The following is a 20161-nucleotide window of genomic DNA, read 5'->3' as shown; positions in this document are numbered from 1 at the left end:
GGACTGTTGAAAATATAAAATAAGAACTGGTATGTATATTATAAAGAAAGGACTGCAGTTTCAGTGTGGTTATTTGAAGACGCTTCTGTATAGAGCATGAAATTGTCTTGTTCCTCATTCTTCAAAATTGCCCTTATCTCAGAACATGTTGGCTCTTGCTTTGGCATATGATGGACTTTTTGGCTGATGGAAATTTTAAAGCAGTAGCCTGTTCAGTACGTGTATGCCAAATGTTATTCCAGCACCACATGCATTTTAGGATTGACAGAGTAGAAGAGTGCCAGCTTCACAGATAGAAGAGATATAAGACTGAGAACTATGATGCCCCAATGTGTCCCTTCATTCACGTCCTTTAACCATTGGTTTCTGATCTCCTTAAAAAGTTTTCCCTGAACTTAGTATCTTTGAAATATTAACCCTAGTTCACAAAACACATTTGAGATACAATAAGGGTTTGATGGTCTTTGGCAGACCTTTTATGCAAATTGCACATTAGGTTCTCGTATGTGTCAAGAGCATGCTTATGCCCATGGGCTTAAACTAGAGTAACTCTTCTTGGGACTGCACTGTATATAATGTTACTGTTATATCATGTTACATTGTTTGCATGTGGCTTCCCAAGTATAAGTTCTGTCTGTACCAGACATTTGTAGCGCTTAAAATGGTTCTAAATCTCAATTTATGCAGATGAAGGCTTATCATTTTTGCATTGGCCATTGTTTTCCTATCACAAAATATATCTTAGCGAGTGCAAATCATGAAACTCTGTGCTCATAGTTGCATCTCCATTCCTGATACACAATCTCTCTCACCTTCCCTCTCCTTCTCCCTCCCTCCCTCTCTATTCTAAATCACTATTGTTACTTCTGTTGTTTGCAGAAAATGGGGGCCAGGATATGCTCATGAAACACATTCTTTATTATGCAAAAGAGTGGGGAATTTTATATAAATGTTAGGCAGCTCATCATCATATTATAATCCTTGACAGTCTGAAATGTGAATGTTTTAATTAACGTAAGTTGACAAGCTGGCATCAATATAATGAAATGTCAAACTTACTAAGTTGCTATGGTTACACCACAAAGATGTGATTAATGAACGAATTATAACTTTTGAAGATATTTCATAGGAAATAAAGGTCACCTGGGCGGAGGTGATAAATTAACTCTGTATCATTGACCCTTTTTTTCATTGCAGTTTTTATTCTCAAAGGAGGATTTGGGCAGAGGAAAATGCTTGTGCATATTTCCAGTTATACATGACTCTAAGTCTAAAGCTGAATCCAAAAGGTTTGATAAATTTAAATAGCCAAATATATGCCACAGTATCCCGGCTAGATTCAATAGGATAGAGCATTACATTTTAATAGGAGTTTAAAAGGGAGAAGGTTTTCCCACTATGGCAGCACTACTGTAGGACAAACTACACTGTATAGGATCCCCATATGCTTCTTTTAATAGCATAGGAGTCTCATCTCTACTGAATAGGACAATCCTGCCATATCTCACAAAGTAAGAGTGATTTCATTACTTAATTTTTTCATGCCCCAGATATTTTTTGCTAAGCCTTGATGGGTTCATTTAGAATATTTGCACAGTGACGTTAACTAGAGATTATTCGTTCTTAAAGGGCAGTCAGTTTGAACGGACTGTAAACTGTTTCTATAATCTAATATTAATCTGCACATGCCAATTTACAAAAATATGTGGATTAGGTGAGATCAAAGTTCTGCCCATCTGGAGGTTGCAGTTTTGCTTAATCTTCCAGCTGTGTGTTTTGTGCAATTTCGTTATCTAGTTTTCATATTAAAATATTTTTATTTGTGGCTTTCTCAAGGCATAAATATAGACTGTGAGTTGCTGTTAAATAGAGTTTTAACTATCGATTTCAGAATGAGCAGCTAATTTTTTCACATAAAGGTAGTATTAATTAGGTAGTATTAGTTATGTCTGCTGTCATCCCCTAAATGCAACAGTGTGTTACAATTTACGCAGAGGTTCAGAGGGGGAATTATTTATGAGCATCCCTGTAGAACCCTTTGCTTGCCTTTAAACCTTGGAGCTGCTTTCTGGTGCTTCAACCTACAAGGCTTGCTTATAGTTTCTGATTCTGAACACATGAAAGTGCCTAATACCCAGTAGACTATTGGTCTATCAAGGTCACTGAGTGCAGGGGCCCTCAAGGGTCTCATGTAAAGGTCTACCCATCCCTTTTAATGGAAGACAATGGGGCATTGAATCTGGGAGTTTCTGCATGTAAAGCAGGTGCTGTACCACTGAGCCATTTCCCCTTCTCTTCTGTTGGTTCTAGGATATGGTCTAAGGCGTGCATGTATTGCACATCAGAAGTATTTTAGGATGTTTACTCTGTAGAGCCCAAAACAGCTTCTGAAGAGTTTAAAAGAGACAGTTCTGAGGGCAGGACATTTGGCATGAGAGCTTCCAATTGGAAAAGGAGACTGAAAAAAATAGTGCATGCTTGCCAGAGAATGTCTTGGCATTGGCAATTCTGATTCCTGGTTTTTTTGCTTAGGAACATTTTAAAAGCATCGGAGGTCCTACCTTGTGTCCCCTACTTGTCTTTCCTGGTTCTGATGACGGACATGCTGTGGGAGTTCTATGCTTGGAACTTAATTCTCAGAAGTGTGTATGGGGAGAGGGAAATTAAGTATATGGGGAGAGGAGATTAAATCTCTCCCCTTTGCCATGCCCTAACTTGAAATGGCCCCCGGCACCTGCTATTTTCCCCATTGGGGAAATGTACATATAACCCTCAGGAAATGCAAAGTTTCCCAGTGGGGTAAATTGTGACTCTCAAGAACCACTTCAGGCCAGGAAAATGGCATTGAGGGGGGAGACTTCAGCCTTCTTTTCCCACTTGCTATGGGCCTGCCCTGAGTTAGGCAGGCAGGCATGCACCTTAGAATTTAAAATACTGAGCATGAAACTCACAAAGTACATCCCTTGACGATACTGAGGCAAATTTGTAGGATATATGAAGACTTCATAATGTGTGATTCCCTCACACTTTGAAAAGGTTCACTAGATGAGCTGCTGATAGAGTAATGTTTAACAGAATAATTGAACTTATGTACTTACATCCCATAATAATAGTGAACATATCTTCTTTGCTGTGACTTAGAGGTGTGCTCTGAGTCCTCTAAGAAAGAAGGGGAAAGCAGAGTCTGCAATGAAGCATTGGAATCTTTCGTTTGCATAATACGTTTTTAATTGTCTCGGTGTTTTTTCCTAACTCCCTGTGTTTATTATTCTTCCTATAGAAAAAGAGGAACAGCAAAGCAAACCCCATTCTCTGGACTAGGCCCTATCCCTGTTTACTGGAGTGAAGTACGTTGCCACGGTGATGAAGAAAACATCCTGCTATGTGAAAAACATATTTGGCAGGGTGGAACGTGTCCTCAAAATATGGCAGCTGCTGTCACATGTAGCTTTTCTCATGGTAAAATATAAATGCATATACATTATTTGTTTTGGTTTTATGTTTAGCACAGTTGCCTTTCCTAGATACAGTATAAATTATTATTTGTTTATCTTTATTATTATTCATTTATAGTTGGGTTTTCTCACTAAGATTCAAGGCAGATTACACAGTGCACGTGAAAATACAATATAATAGCCTTATAGAGACATATTGGTGGTAGAATACATGAGGGTCTGTTGACTAATATAATAATTTACCCTCTTTTAAATTAGATTGCATTTTAGAACTAGGAGGCAATTGTATCACTTTTCGTTCTTGGAGGCAATAACAAGTATGGTGTTAGGGAATCTGAGAGCCCAAGTAGAGGGTTGTGCATTAAAGTCCCAGATGTTACTGCTATGTAGAAAGTGGGGAGTGGTTGGAGATCCAGAGTAGGAAGTGAAATGATGCCGTGAGTAAGGGGTGCAGAACTCTCACTCCTGCCTGTCCCTTGCCTCACTGCAGCCCAGCAGGGGAAGGAAAGTTCATGTGTTGCCTTCCCTGTTCTTGTTGCTTGTATATCAGATACCCCCAAATCCTGTTTTCTGCGTAACTGGCAGATTCACGTTCATACACATTTCTAGTTTGGCTGTAATTAGCCAGAAACAGGAGAAATTATTTCGCAACAGAGGCTTTTCAGATACCGACATGTTCATCCAAAGACTCTGCCTTCAGGGATCCAGACTGCAGCTCTTACGCCTCTGGTTCTTTGAGTCTTGCTGTTTTCAGTGGACTTTTAGATTATTATCTAGGGGGTAATCGTCCATCCTGTTATCTGCTTGTTTGTATTCCCCCACTCCATCTTTCGTCAAGGAAAAAGCCTGCACTCCTGGCCCTGTGCTAGACTGCTAAACTTCTGTAATACATCGTTAAACTAAAGGAAAGACAGATTAATCTGACTCTCTTCATTAATTTCTTTCAGGCTAGGGGTGAAAGTAGTTTACAGCAACATGCTATGATTCCTAACATGCAAATTCCAATTCCTGCAGAAAAAATATAGGAGTTTCTACGTACATGGACACAGCATCATTAGTCAATGGAAGGAGGAGCAGCTATGAAGCTCATGATAGCTGCTTGTAGGATGAGATAATGTCTCCCTGAGCAGCTGCCTGCACCTCCTTAGGAAGGCATGCCTTACCCTTTGAGAACTAAGTCTCTGGACTAAATGCATGCTATGTTGTGTGCTTGTGCTTTTCTTGGCCAAAAGTACTCACTCGTGTGGCAATCGTCACCTTTGCTGGTGATAGTGACAAACATTATTTCTCTGCAACCATTGCACTAGCTGGTTCACAACCATCCCAGTAATTTAAGGTATCTCGTCATCTTCTGATGCCTTTATTTGAACCTTTATTGGCTCCAGAATAGTCAATTAGTGGTGACACCTTTGCTAAGTTTTTTGCAGACAAAATAGCATCAATACACTCTCATCTGGATGCTAGCTGTAATACAGACAAAGTGGAAGAAATGCCTAATACATATGCCATCTCATCTGCATATGGACCATTTTAAACCAGTTAAATTGATGGATATTGACAAGATCCTGGCATCTGTAAAGGACAGCACTAGTGCACTGGGTCCTTGCCCATCTTGGCTGCTAAAATAATGTAAAGACCACATAAATGAGCCCTTGATGTCTTTTATAAATCAGTCACTAACTCAAGGCACCTTCCCTTGATCATTCAAAGAGGCAGTTGTCTACTACCCAAAAGAACCATCCCTGAACAAAAATGACGTGTTCAATTATCTGTCCTTTCTAGGCAAAGTGATTGAGAGGGCAGTAGGAGACCAGCTCCTGGGCTTCTTGGATAACTCTTGTGCTCTGGACCCTTTTTAGTCTGGTTTCATGTTGGGCTACAGGGCAGAGATGACCCTGATGGTTTTACTGGATGACCTCTGTCTGAATGTAGACAAAGGCCATGCTTCTTTATTGCTCCTGTTGGATCTGTCTGCAGCCATTGACACAATAGATCATGCTATCCTATTGAGGCATTTTGAGGCAGAAGTAGGTGTCAAGGGATGTGCCTTGGACTGGTTTAAATTGTTCTTCATGGAACGGTTGCAGAGGGTTGCTATTGGAAACAAGCTTTCTTCAATGTGGAAATTATCTTGTGGACTCAAGGGTGGCCTAAGTGTTATACTGGTTCCAGCACTGCTACTAGACAACAAAATTAATGCAACTGCAAAAATGCCTTCTGTAAACTTAGTCTGCCTTGGAAGATAGCTCCCTACCTTGTCACAGCCAAGTTGGTAACCATGGTAACATTGAGACTAGACTACTGTAATGGACTGTTCAATGTTCTCCCCTCAAAGTCAACTCAGAAACTCTAGTTGGAACAAAGTGCTGTAGCTCATTTATTATTGGGAGCAAGACAGAACATAAATATTACTCCATTAGCTATCCATCAGTCACCAAACACAGGTCAATTTTTTGGCTATCATGTATAAAGCTCTTCTTGACCTTGGTCCTTTGTATCTACAGGGCTGCTTCTCTCTATATATTCCATTATGGCAGCTTCGCTCATCTGAACAGGGTCTGTTGCAGGTGCCAGGCTGCAGATGGGCAAAATCAACAGCTGCAGTGCATCCTCTTTAGTGGCCCGTATTTCGTGAAATGGCCTACCTGACAGAGTCAGAAAAGCTCCCATTCTCCTGGCTTTCGGCAAACTATGCAAAGCCAAATTATTCAAGATGGCTTTTTACACAGATAATAGAACTGTGATTTAAGGAAATAGTTCAGAGAGATGCATTGGTAAAGGGATGGGGACTGTAGACTATACTACTGCGTACCAGTCTGTTGCTGTAACTGTGCTCCCGGTGGGTAGTTTCCGTGTTGCTTAATATGTCATGTTAAATTGTTTATGTTTTGTTTCAGCTCTGTATCAGATTTCTGCTTTCCCTCCAAATCTTTGCAATCTATACTCTGTTGTATTGTTTATTGAATGTCCCAGTCAATAGTATTTATTTACGCTGTGTTATCTGCCTTAAGTCTTAGTGAGAAAGGCAGACTATAATAATGCATAATAATAACTGAAGTGAATTGTGCCCTTTTCTTTCAAGTAGAGTCCTCTTTGGTATACCACATGACAGGTGAAATATAAGCTTTCCTGTTAGTCCATGGGATTGCCCTGCTGCATGAGTGTACTGTACTCACATGCTTGATTATGTTTTCTGGATTTACATGGAGATGCGGAAGGTTTTATTCATGGTATAAAAGGCCTTTCTTCCACTTTTCTAGCTTCCAATATTTATAGATGAACAAAATTTTAGCACAGAAATAATTTTTCCCCCCGGAAGGTAGCATGTACTAAAACACATCTTTATTCTGCTTTCAGAGCTAGCTCACTGACTAGTGTGTATTAAAAAGAGTAGTTTCGGAGAGTGAGAATGAGGCATGTTTTATAACTTTTTATAACTTCTTCCTCCTGCTTACATGAAATCATGACAGCAAAAGTGTGCTACATAGCCAGCAGTGATTTCTTCTGTCACAACATCCCCTTTTTAATAATCGCTTTTACTGCAGAAGTCACTCAGGCATAAGTCAGTATGCTTATATTGCTCCATGGGAATGTGCCCAATTGTAGGTAAGGACTGCCTGCATGGAAAGACAAAGGATGGAGTGAGGATGGCTTTGAATTTACAAATTGCAAACAAGAAGCTCAAGGGCTTCCAGACTTATTTTCCTGTCTCATCCAAAATACAAGTCAGATCTTTCCTTGCCACCCCTGTAAATGATCAGATCCTCAATGCAGGGACTTTTTAGCAATCCCCTGATGGGGACGAGGGAGAGTTGCAGTTCAAATGAGCTGGAGAGAAGGAGTAAACAAAGCATGGATGTTTCCTCCTTACCCTTCTGCTGTATCACATCCATGCTGCAGTGGAGTAAATGAAAATATTTTCTAACAAAGATTACGACAAAGATTAAGCTTTTCAAATTAGTGGTTGCTGCATTATCAACCACCTTGAGGTTGAGGAGATGAGGTGGGATAAATGTTTTAAATGAATAAGTGGTGGTGCCATTTATCATTGCGAAGAATTTGGAAGATAGTAGAGTAAATTGTAAGTTCAGCATGGCCACAAGTAAATTATATATGAAGTAATTTTTAAACAGACCAAACCAACATATTTATGAACATTGTATGTAATCTGAATAACAATTTCCTACGGCAATATTAGATTTTTGTCACGGAAATTGTTTAGTCTTGCTGCAGGAAGTGAAGGTCATGACAGTGGCAACGAAGTAAAACAAAAATTTATTTTATTTCTTGTTTAACTTGTATTCTATGTATGCATTTACACCAGTTTACTCAGAGTAACAATACTTCACTAGAACTATAACAATGGGGGGGGAGAGGCAATTTTAAAGGGTGTATTTATCCAGTTGCGCAATTTCAGAATTCATTGTTTTCATTCACAAGGTTATGAATGCAAATGGCTAGGGGCTTAACTAGTACAGCTTCCTCTTAAACTTCTATTACAGTCCATTCATCCTTAAAATGTCTGACTCAAAAATAACTGGGTAGGCTTAATTATATCAGGTTTGGACCAGTTCCAGGACAGCAGTCCTATGATTTCTCTGGACTGAGAGGCTACAGCTGTCCTTTGCATTCTGATCTCAGCTACCAAGCAGCACAGTGGTCATTGGTCTTGGCATATTTATTCAGCCCTTCCTCTCTAACGGAGTTTCTGCTGTCTGTTTGAAATCCCCCCACCCCCATGTTGAATTCGGTGCTGGTACTATGTCACTAAAGTGTGCTGCTTAAGACTAAGGCCCGCAACATTTCAAATTCATAAGAAGAGACATCTAGTCCAACATCCTGTTTTCAGCTGTAGCTGCCTCCTACTTCCATGAAGCCCACTTATCAGGGGATAAAGGCAACAGCCCTTGCCTCTGCCATTGTCTATCCTCCAGCAGCTGATATTCAGAGATGTGCCTTTTTGGGGGGGGCCCTGAAGGTTTCATTTAGCTATCATAGCTGATAGCCATTTAGTGAGCTAGACTATCCGTTTCTGCCCAAGTAATGGGATATGTCTTGAAGCCTTATACCTGTTGCTGCTATGGATCTTAAGCTGCAACTTATTCAGAAAAAAAATATTTTTTAGGATATATTGGACACCACAGATTCTTTTTAGTAAAGAATTAAGTAAAGTGTCAAATTGTTGGCACTGTAACTTACAAAACGTGTCTCTTAAGCATATGCTTTGGACATTTCCAGTTATTTGATCCTTTTGGAAATTATTATTACTCATATTAATTTTGTATTGGAATACTCATTTATTTTTGAGGATGTTTATGTACTTTTAAACTATTTACCTGTCTCTTGAAACCTAACCAGTGGTCAACGGAAATGGATCTTATGTGACTTTATGGTCACTAAAAGACTTATACAACACTGGAAAGACAAAAGCCCACTTCCCATAATTCATTGGACTGAGAACCTTATAAATATCAACACTGAACATACAGATGGCAGTTGTGTATGGACTTATGGGACTGTGGTGTCCCACAATATCCTTTTGGAAATCTATCCTTCAGATGTTATCTACACAAAATTCTGTGATCTCGGTGTTCCCTGACTCATATTTCAGATTGCTGGGTTTGTTTTCCTGGGTTCCCTCCATGCTGCATTATATGCATGCAAGTTATAATAAAATAAGTTATAAAAAAATAAGTTAATAATCATCAGCTCACCTTATTTTCAGAAACTGTCAGTTAGTGCAAGGTTAATGACTGGCATGGGGTAGGGGATGGGAGACATGGGGACATCCATGTCAGTCCTCGCAGTTATTCTTTGGCCAAAGTTCTAAAAAGATCTCCAGAAAAGACCAGTTTCTGTAACAAACTTTGTGAAGAATGTATTGATGAGGCTGCTCTTGGAACTTGGTCTGATCCAGCAAGGTTCCTTTTATGTTCTTATACAGTAATAAGAGAAAAGGCTGTTTGTGGTTGATTGATAAAGAAAAAAACTTTATCAATCCAACTGATGACAAGTGGAATACTTATTTTCTATTTCTGTAGCTGAAATTTCTACTGGGGAGTTAAAGGAGTTGTTGACATTCTACAAATAGTTGTACTACATTGTCTGAAGCTGTCTTAGGATGGAACAAAGTCCGTGTGCCTCTGTATTGCTATGCTGCATCAGTTCAAATCAGGAACCTGTTGCTGTATATTTGTTGTTGTTGGTGGTGGTATTTTGGAAATGAAAACTTCATTTTCCTCATTATGTGTTTTCGCTTTAGCCTCTGATTTTATCCCGGTCCGGCTGGTTGATGGGAGCAGTGCTCATGAAGGGAGAGTAGAAGTCTACCATTCTGGTCAGTGGGGGACCATCTGTGATGACCAATGGGATGATGCTGATGCTGAAGTAGTCTGCAGGCAGCTTGGTCTTGGGTAAGTTCTTTTGCAAAATACATTGTATTCAGTTGCAAGGCTAATAATTACTAATGAACTGAGAAGATCAAGCCCATTTGCACACATGCTGTATGTTTTAAAATGTGACTCATAATTTGGATAGTTGATCCCATTAGGCCTTTTTAATAGAAACAGAATCTTTTACCTTCTTAACATAGAGTTTTGTTTTGTGAAAAACACAAGGCTGCCAGTGAAAACGGCAGACTGTGTTGTAGTATTCCCCACAGAATCTAGGAATACACAACACATAACATAATACTAGACTGACTGCTTGAGGAGATGGGGAAATTCACAATGGGATGTCCTATTCTGTGTCCAGAAGCCCTCATCTGACGAAGAGAACTTGATTCTCGAAAGCTTATGCTACAATAAAATTGGTTAGTCTTAAAGGTGCTACTGGACTCTTTTTGATTTTGCTACCACAGACTAACACGGCTAACTTCTCTGCATTGTATTCACTTGCACTGTGTAATCCACCTTGGGTCTCCATGAGAAAGGCAGACTAACTAAATAACATTGGTTACATTATTTTATTTATCTACTTTAAGTATGTAGCTAGGTTTGAACACCTCGGTTTCATTGTTAAGCTAGAGTGCAAGTGCCAGCACTGCAAGCCTTCTTGTGGTTAATGGGGCTTCCAAGGTCCCATTCTGAGTAATCCTATTGCTGATGCTCAGTGCAGCGTAACGAGCTGTGCCAAGGGAATCCAAGCCCTTTCATGCACCTACAGCACTCTTTGGATCTCAACCCAACTCTAGATAGTGGACCCCAACTTGGCAATTCCAAACACAGGACACATGCTAAGAGGAAAATAGGTTGCCTTATGTTCAAGTTTGTACGAGGAGTTGACTAGCATGCTGAGTTTTGTAAGTGATAGTTGTGATAGTCCTCTACCAGATGGCTTTTACATGAACTTAGAGACTTATGATCTCAAAAAGAACAGCCAGATGTCGTAGCTGGTAGGCGTGTTATCCATGTCTGAAATTTACACAGAGAGGAAAGGTACAATGAATCAAGTTAGGGCTATGTATGTCTTTTCAGAGTTAATCCATCTTGGGTTGTTTTGCACACTATAAAATAAAGCCTCTTGGCTTCCTACACCCTCACAGCTTTTATATGGCATTACTGTACAATAAAACCCACCAGGATTAGTTGCCAGTGTCAGTGAGAAGGTACTGCTCATCTAATTAATTGCTTTCCAGTATGTTTTTTTTAAAAGTATGGTATAGTACTTGGATTTCTAGCCTCTGGCACATCACTTACGTATTCTCAGGGTAAATAGAATCCTTGAGTTAGACATATGAGATCTGAAGATGACCTAGTCCAACTCACTACAACATAATAGGTTCCTTCACAAGCTGATGCCACTGCTTCAAGATCGGTGTTATATGAGCTGACCATGGTGACTTGGTCAGCAACCCAGTAGGTGCATTCTGCACCACCTATGTAGAACAAGTTGCAGTAGTCTAAATGAGAGGTGACCATTGCATGGATCAGTGTGGCAAGGTCAGATTGAGATAGAAATGGGGAAAGTTGTTGGGCCTGGCAAAAACGGAAAAATGCTGTCCTAGCCCCCATGGATACCTTTTTGTCCATGGAAATCTTAGAATCAATCCAAACTCCCAAACTCCTCATGGAGTCTGCAGCAGAAAGCTGGGCTCTGACGAGTAATGGGAGTGACAAATTCCCCACAGCTTAAGTCCTTCCCAACCACAGAACCTCAGTTTTCAAAGGATTTAACTTCAGCCAGCTACCCCTCAGCCACTCCACTATGTCATCCAGGCATTGGGCCAAAGAAGAACTATCTGCTTCTGGTTGCTTATCAAGTATCAGGTAGAATTGGATTTCATCAGCATACTGGTGGCATCCAACCTCAAACCTCCTGACAACATCCACTAGAGGGTTCATATACACATATATAGCGACCCTGGAGGAAAGAGGCAAACGATTGTAAGGTGGTACCCCCAATGAGGCTAGGCGTTTGACAGGACCAAGTGGTCAACTGTGTCATACGCTACTAACGGATCTAATAAAATCAGCACTGTACAACTATCCTTATCTAGCTGAAACTGGATGTCATTAACCTGAGCTATTAAAGCGGTCTCAGTCCCAAAACCCGGCTTGAAGCCAGACTGGAACAGATCAAGAGCTGATATATCATTCAAAACCCCCTGAAGCTGGTTAGCCACCGCCCTCTCAATGACCTTACCCAAGAAAGGCAAATTCGACTCTGAGTGGTAATTTGCTAGCTCCCCTTTATCCAAGGAAGGCTTTTTCAACAAAGGTCTCACTACCACCTCCTTGAGGGAGCTAGGAAATTGCCCCAAGGTGAAAGAACAGTTAGTAATTGCTTGCAAGGGGCTTCCCACCACATCACAGCAACATTTATTTAGCCAAGAGGGTCAAGGGTCAAATGAAAAGGTAGTAGGCCTTACAGCCATCAGGGTTCTGTCAACATCTGCAGAGGTAAGTGGACTGAAGGAGTCTAAGAATGGACCCAACAATGCAAATGGAGCCGCAGGTATGCTACTAGCAATAAACTTGGCAGTCAGATTGGAACAAAGCACAGAGACTTTATCCGTAAAATAAGATGCAAATAAGTCACAGCTAAAAATTGAATCATCATCTCTGTAGAAGGAGTAGTTAATTGCTGAATCAATCTAAACAACTAATCTGGACACAGACTAGTGGACAGGATGGAAGTGGAGTAGAAAGCAGGAATTAAGTTAGAGATACTTTCTGACTATATGCCACCACTGACTTTCTGTTTATTGTGTTTGGACAGGGGAATTGCCAAAGCTTGGAGCCAAGCTTATTTTGGAGAAGGTTCAGGTCCTGTGCTGCTAGATGAAGTACGTTGTACAGGAAATGAACTGTCTATAGAACAGTGTCTAAAGAGTTCCTGGCAAGAACACAACTGTGGTCATAAGGAAGATGCAGGAGTATCCTGCACTCCTCTAGCAGGTAGTTGGCTAAATTGCTAAAATGCTGGCTTTTGAAAAGGCGATTGTAAGCTTCTTTGATTGTACTGAGACAAGAGAGTGGGGGAGATCTTGTGTAGGGGTGTGTGCCATACCTACATCAGTCACTCATGTGCCTAGAAAGGCTTCACTAATATTTAAAACTACTTAAGACTACTAAGCTACTTTCCTGTGCTCTAAATTTAATATAGGATAAAATATTTACTGTGATTATAATTTTTTAAAATGATTTATCAGAGGAAAACTATCCTGTACTGCTGAAATCACAACTATGCAGTATTTTTAAAGAATGGTATAAAATAAATCCATAGTTATTTTGAATAGAGTTTTTGACCATAGGACTTAAAACCCAGGGAAAGAAAGTCTAAAGGTTGTGAATTCTGGACTGCTTTATTCATTACTCTTTTCACATGTACATGCAAAATGTTTGTGTGACATGAAACAAAATTCTGTCTTGTGGGAAATGATAGAGTGGCTGGTAGGTAGAAATGATGGGTTAAGATGGAAAAAGCTTTCCATATTCATGTGTTTTCTTTCCTTCTTGTTCCCTCTAATTTTTCCCAATTAAGTTGAATGTATGAGTCTTTGGAACGAGGAACCCTATCTTCTATAAATTATAACACAGAGATGGTGGCATGAATCTAATTGTAAATAAAGTAAGCACAGTGGGTTGGACCTTATAAACTGTGAGCAAAAAGAGTTTGTGGAATGGATCTCTCCCTCTTCATCTCACACTGTATAGAAAGCTACTTCCAAGGGTCCATCTTCATGTCTCAGAGTTCTTGTGCTTATTGGGGAACAGCACAAGGACTTTGCATCACATGTGCAATGGGAGTCCCCTCCCCCGGACACCACCTACTCTTTTCTGTTTGTAATCACAGTGCGTAGGGAAAAGTGGCTGTCACCCACCCCTCATTTTCTTGTCCTCAAACCGGTCCATGGAGCTGCTGTTAGCTTGATCAATTCATGTTACTTATGTGACTACACATAGGTTTCACAATGAGGCCAATAGCAGCTTCCTGGTGTTTAATGTGTTTGGGAGGGAGAGGAGGCTAAAACTGCTTCTTCCTACAGTATGGAGTTCTGCAGCCAGAATGGGCAACTGGCAGGTCTCTCTCCCACTGCTTACACAAGTTCTCACTTCATTTTCAGGAGTGTGATTTCTGGCGACTTTCTTTCAAGCTCCATCCTGCCCTCCCTCCCCTGCATTCTCAAGGATCCTTTCAGGAGGACTGAGGGGGAAGTTAATCTATGAATCCTATTTTTATCCCAGCCTTCCTCCAAGGAACTCAGGGTGACTTATATTGTTCTCGTCTCCTTCCATTTTATTCTCAAAACAACCTTGCGATGTAGGTTACAGATGAGACAGTGTGTGGCTGGTCCAAGATCAGCCTGTAAACGTTATGGCTGAGTGGTGATTTGAGCTCGGTCCTGGTCTAACCCTCTAAACGCTGCACCCAGCTGGCTGTTCTGTTCATAGAATCCAACCCATTGTAGGCTGGATAACAATAATGCATTTCTAGCAGTGCAACTAAAGCTGGTTAAAACGGTGAACTAATGAAGATGTATAGCGTCAACTATAGAGAATGCTCATTTATTGGCTCTCCTCTCACTTGGCTTCCATTTTAATTATAAGCAGAGTGAATAACTCGCTTCTAGTCTAATGATATGTTACAGCAAATTTGGTGGTTCAGTTTGTTTCCTTGATAGTTGTCTGTTAATAACTGACTCTTTTTAATCCTACAGATGGTGCAATCAGACTAGTAGGTGGGAAAGGGAGCCACGAGGGAAGGTTGGAAGTGCTTTACAAGGGGCAATGGGGCACTATCTGTGATGACGGATGGACTGAACTGAACACACACGTGGTTTGTCGGCAGCTGGGATTTAAGTAAGGAAACCAGTTTGCAAAATTGCTTTGACTTCTACTTCAAGTTATATCATTACAGGTAGGGACCTGCAAGGGTTCCTGCACCATGTCCCGGTTCCCTTTCCTGCCCACCCATTGCCTCTCCCCCCTTTCCTGCTTCCTTCTCTCCTTCCCACCCACTTTTGTCTACCCTCCTGTCTTCATCCCACCCCCCCACCCCTGCAGCCTCTCCCTTGTGGCCTATTTGTGTGATGGGGACCTTGCAAGGACTTGTAAGGGGTACTTCACTTTTCCCTGTATCCCCTTCCCCGCTCTATTTCCTCTTTCCCTCCTCCTGGCAGCCTCCATATGCTTACCTTTCTCTCCTTCAAACCCACTAAGCAACTTACCTTTTATTTGTCCCCATCTTCATCTATATTTCCTAATTTACTCCATTATATTTATATACTGCCACAATAGGGATCCAAAGCGGCTTACATCAGTCTCCTTGCTTCCATATCATCTGCACACAACATCCCCAAGAGATAAGTTAGGCTGAGTGTGTGTAACTGGATCAAAGTGAGCTTCCACCACAGAGTGGGGATCTAACCCTAGGTTTCCTGCATCCTGCTCTGAAATTCTAACCATTACACTACACTGACTTTTGGGGGAACTGGTGTTGAACAGTAGAAAGAAACTGGGACTGGATGCCATGCAAGTCTTCTGGTGGTTACTTCTGGGCCTGGACCCAATGAGTCCTCCCTCACAGGCCAAAGCAGCCCTGGAAAGGCCCTGGCCCCCACCTTTTACTGACAGAAACTAAGACTCGATTACCGAACAGTTATGGTTGCCTAGCAACAGGCACTGAGGGCATCTGGTTAAAGCAACAGGTACTCCTTTTATCATTTGGATTTTTTAAACTTCCCAATGTATTTTTTTTTTTTTAGATTTTAGGTTTGTCTTTAAACCTGGGGCATTTTCTGGTATATAGGGAGATCTGTCTTGACCATTCATGGCTTCTGTCTCTGGATTTAAGTATCCAAATATCAGAACCACTTGGCTATTAGTATATATGCTGCTTTTCAGGATGTACAAAAAAATTCTGCATAAATTAACTGAAAGAAGATTAGGGACTTTTGAGGGGAGGGGTAAGAATGGTCAAATTTAGTCGTGTTAATTCATTTGTTTTATTTTCCCCCTGTACTTTAGTTTCCTTCTACTGAATGAGTTGTAAGGGGGAGAGGGTGCTTTATTGATTGACAGTGCAACCCGAAGAAGAGTTACTCCTATCTATGACCATTGATTACAATGGACTTAGACTAGAATAACTCTTTTTAGGATTGCACTCCCAATCCCTTTTCTGACTGCCTCATGTTCAGCAATTTCTGAAAACAGTTCTGCTGGAACAGATATTTATATGGTTAGCAGGCCAGCTTCTGTAAGAAATGTGAACTGAGATCATAATCAATATTAGTGCAAATATAGTGCAGCTGTTTGCCTAACCATGTTTGAAAACCACATAGTTTTTTCCCCATTGCTTCTTTTTTGGTGTGCAGATTCCAGAGTTTGAAATCCTGGGTTAAGCAGGAACTTTTTGGTTAGCGTAACCACAGTTAACATAGCTAGCTGAAGCAATAGTTAACCCTGGTGAGGAGTGAGGAGAGGGTCCGCATGGTTAAGCAATCAGCAGCATTTCACCTAGAGCAGTCTTCAGCATTAAAGTTGTGCAGTACAGAACTCTGCATTTCGCATTAAGTTTGTGGTTAAATACTGTGCTGAGTGTGAGCTTTAAAAAAAGCAAGGTTGATTGGTTTTAGCAATGTTTATTTAAAGGTAGCGAGTGTTGAGAAACTCGCATTCAAAAGAAAATAATTTTAATGGAGGAGTGCCTGATCTCATCACTTCTCGAAGGCTAAGCACGATCAGTCTTGGTTAGTAATTGGATGAGCGACCTCCGGTGAAGACCAGGGCCGATTCCAGACGGCCCTCTGCATTCCGAAACGTCATGCGTCGTCGCGTGGAAAACGCGATATTTCACGTTTTACGTGCGACGACGCGTGACGTTTCGGAATGCAGAGGGCCATCTGGAATCGGCCCAGGGTTGCAAAGGCAGGAAATGACAAACCACCTCTGTTAGTCTCTTGCCTTGAAAAACCCACTGGGGGAGTTGCCATAAGTCAGCTATGACTTGAGGGCACAATTTCATTCATTCAAAGGAAACTGAACCTAGGCCCTTCTCACACAGCCTTTGTAAACTGTTTTGGCTGCTGGTTGCTAGTGGATTTTTGTATCATTTCAGACACAACCAGTTTGGCTATTGGTTGTTAAAAGATTTTTTTGACCTTTGCACACATAGTCACTTGTGTCCCATATGCAATGCAGAGTTTTTTTCACCCTTTCTCCTATTCTCAAGTGTTCTGTGTTCTTCTGATTCATTGCAGTTCACTGTTTGAAAGCCAGTGCTGCCTTTTTTATTTTTCCACCCATTCACAGCGTGTTCTTTCCCCTTTTTTGAAAGCAATTTTCACTATAGTGCTATAGCAGTGAACATTGGTATTGCACATTTGGTATGGTATCACCATCTTAGCTCATTGACGCTATAGTGCTAAAGTTCGTACCATTTTAAAAAACTGTGTGGCCCCGCCTGAAAATGCAGCACTTTTTGAAATGGCCACAACGATTCACATAGGGTTCATAAATGGATGTATATGCTGTTTGAAACCGCGGTCTCCACATTGCTTTATATGGAGTTGGGTAAGCAATGGGTGACAACCAGCTTAAAAAAGATGTGTAAAAGGGCCCTGTGATGGACAGGACTGGTTCCAGCTCCACCTCGCCTCAGAAACAGCCAGTGAGAGCTTACAAAATGCTGGGCTAGTGACAGGAATCTGTTGGAAGGCAGTTACTGAGGAGAAAAAGGGTTTTGAGGCAGCAAAGGAAAGGCAGTTGATAGACAGCTGGCTGTTAATCTGTTCTGTTACATAGTAACCATTCTATGTTTAACCATTCCAGAGTGATGTGTTTTAAAATCATTCACTCCAGTATTCTACCTTGTAAATAAAAATTCTCTTTTGTTTTAACCCTGGCTGGCCTTAAGTTGTTGGCTGAGGGGAAGTAACACACACACAAACCTCAGACACTCTGATCATGACAAATGGTCCACTCTATTTAATTTAAATGGTGGCAGCATATTAGGGAAAGTAAACACTTCCCTTTTCCAATAGCCCTGGACAGTAGCTGGGTGAGGGGAAGTAAATAAAGGGAATGGGCTACTTGTCTGGAGGAGCTTCTGGGAAGAGGAGAGAGGGGTCCTGGTGTGAATATGGGTCAGGGATCTCTGCCTGAAAATTGAGGTTATACATGTGGCATGTTTTGCCTGCTCTTAACTGCCTGTGGAGCCCCAAACCTGTAAAGGGAGGTTTATGGTGGGTGGCGGTGTGTAAGGAGGTCACAGGTCAGAGTCTTATTTTGGACATGTTTGCATTGCAAGAGATTATTTCCTTTTTTTTTTGGTTTTGTATCTGTATCATTTTTTGGTTTTGTGTCTGTTTTTTGGTTTTGTATCTGTATCATTTTCAATACTAGCAGTAACCTATGTGCACACAGGAATGGAAAAAGTTCTTCGGAACATTTCCTGGAAGAGGCCATGGGGCCCATCTGGTTGGATGATGTCAGCTGCTCAGGAAAGGAGTCTGCCATCCTCCAGTGTTCAAAGAGGGAATGGGGAAGGCATGACTGTAGCCACCAAGAGGATGTCCAACTCAGTTGCTATCCAGATAACGAGAGCCACAGAATCTCATTGGGTAAGTTGCTCTTTGCCAGAAAATTGGCATTGAATATCCTTGCTATTAAATGCAGTTTATGTGGGGGGGGAAAGTAAATCTAAAAGTACTGTTGGTCTGCAGCTTACCTGGAGTGTCAGCAAAAAACCCCAAATTCTAGTGACCTGATGTAGCTAGAATGTATATGCAAAGGTCATTTACACTATAAGACTTTACCATTATTTTCAATGGAGGAGCCACTTCTGTGGGTCAAAGGGAATATGTGGCTTGATTGAGATGAATGGGGAAGTCCACACAAAGTGCCCTAGATTAGGGCATGTGTTTTCATTATTTCAGCCTCTTTTAAACTAGAAACTTTTGTCTAATCAGCCTATGCAATTAGAATTTTGGTTTTGAAATGGTGTATTCATGAACACACATAAACATACAAATTTTAAATTCTCCATGGAGTTTATTCTAATCTTTTTGATGTTTTTCAGTGCCATAGTCCCTTTCTTTTAGTGTTATCCAAGGTGAACTATGTGATTGTCCTATACTATCAGAGCACCATAGTAAGCAAAAGGATAATTTGTATCTATGTTTGTCTTACCTTATTAAATTCTAAAATTGATAACTTTGTATTAAACCAAAGAAAGAAATTGAATGAGTGAATACATACACTGAAAGGCTGAAGCTAACAGAATTTAGAAAGAGAATAAGAGAGTCACAGCAAAGGTACAAAGCAATTTCTAAATACTGAAACAAACTACTTTTTATAAATGAAAGACAGAAAGAAGTAAAGTGTATTAAAGGGCCCTCTATTCAACAAGCAGTTTATTGCCCCAAGAATGACGTTTAATCAGATGAAAAAAGAGAAGCATTACATTTTAATATAGCACAAAGCAGTTATCCACAATTACCTCAAAAAAAGTACAGCGGTGCCATTCAACTGACAGAGGTCCCAACACCTTTGGTCTGTGGCTAGATCACTGTTTCACTGGTTGCTGTGGGTGACCTTTGAAGCAGCTGATTATTTAGGAGAATATTTGATCAAAGCATATATTAAGGAAGTCATAGAACTTGAATCAATATATCTTATTCTTAACATGACCCCAATTGTGGATTTTTAAAGCTGGGGACATGGACAGAGAAGAAAGATCTTTCTACTAACCTGAGAAAAGCCTCAGGTTAGCAGAAAAATCTGAAATAAAAAAATACATTGGGGAGTGAAAGCTTCCCAAAACAATAGAAACAGTGCTTGTAGCTTAAAGAAATGGATGTCCAAAGTGGCAATTGCTAGGCAACCACAACATTAGTGCCAGCTTTCAAGCCTTAGTTTCTGTCAGTAAAAAGAAGTGGGAGGAGGCAGAGCCCTTTTCAGGGCTGTTTGGCCTTTGAGAGAGGACTCATTGGGGCCAGGCCTGGTAGCAACAACTGGCAGGCCTGGTTGCTTGCTACTGTTTAACAGTATTGTGCAGTGGTTAGAGTTTCAGACAAGGCTTTGTGAGACTCATGTTTAAATAAGCACTCTATTGTGAAAGCTTGCTGGGTGACCTTGGCCCATTCACACATTCCCAGCCTAACCTACCTTACTGGGTTGTAAGGAAAGCAATGTTTACAGGAAAGCAATATAAACTGCTTTTGGTCCCCATTGGGGTAGAAAGGTAATTAAAGTAAATGCATA

The 20161-nt window shown here is 40.8% G+C and overlaps 1 protein-coding gene across 1 annotated transcript in view; it reads left to right on the top strand.

Moving 5' to 3' along the window:
* PRSS12 (serine protease 12) overlaps positions 1 to 20161 on the top strand; it is a 69465-nt gene that overhangs the window by 18781 nt on the left and 30523 nt on the right. Inside the window, exons 3-7 of the mRNA XM_054990143.1 lie at positions 3281 to 3459; positions 9718 to 9868; positions 12675 to 12853; positions 14617 to 14758; positions 18323 to 18519. Of these exons, the coding sequence (XP_054846118.1) occupies positions 3281 to 3459; positions 9718 to 9868; positions 12675 to 12853; positions 14617 to 14758; positions 18323 to 18519 (848 nt within the window). The remainder of the gene's footprint in view (positions 1 to 3280; positions 3460 to 9717; positions 9869 to 12674; positions 12854 to 14616; positions 14759 to 18322; positions 18520 to 20161) is intronic.

Source organism: Eublepharis macularius, chromosome 10, assembly GCF_028583425.1.
Source record: "Eublepharis macularius isolate TG4126 chromosome 10, MPM_Emac_v1.0, whole genome shotgun sequence".
NCBI lineage: Eukaryota > Metazoa > Chordata > Lepidosauria > Squamata > Eublepharidae > Eublepharis > Eublepharis macularius.
This window is presented reverse-complemented; position numbering and strand designations above follow the sequence as displayed.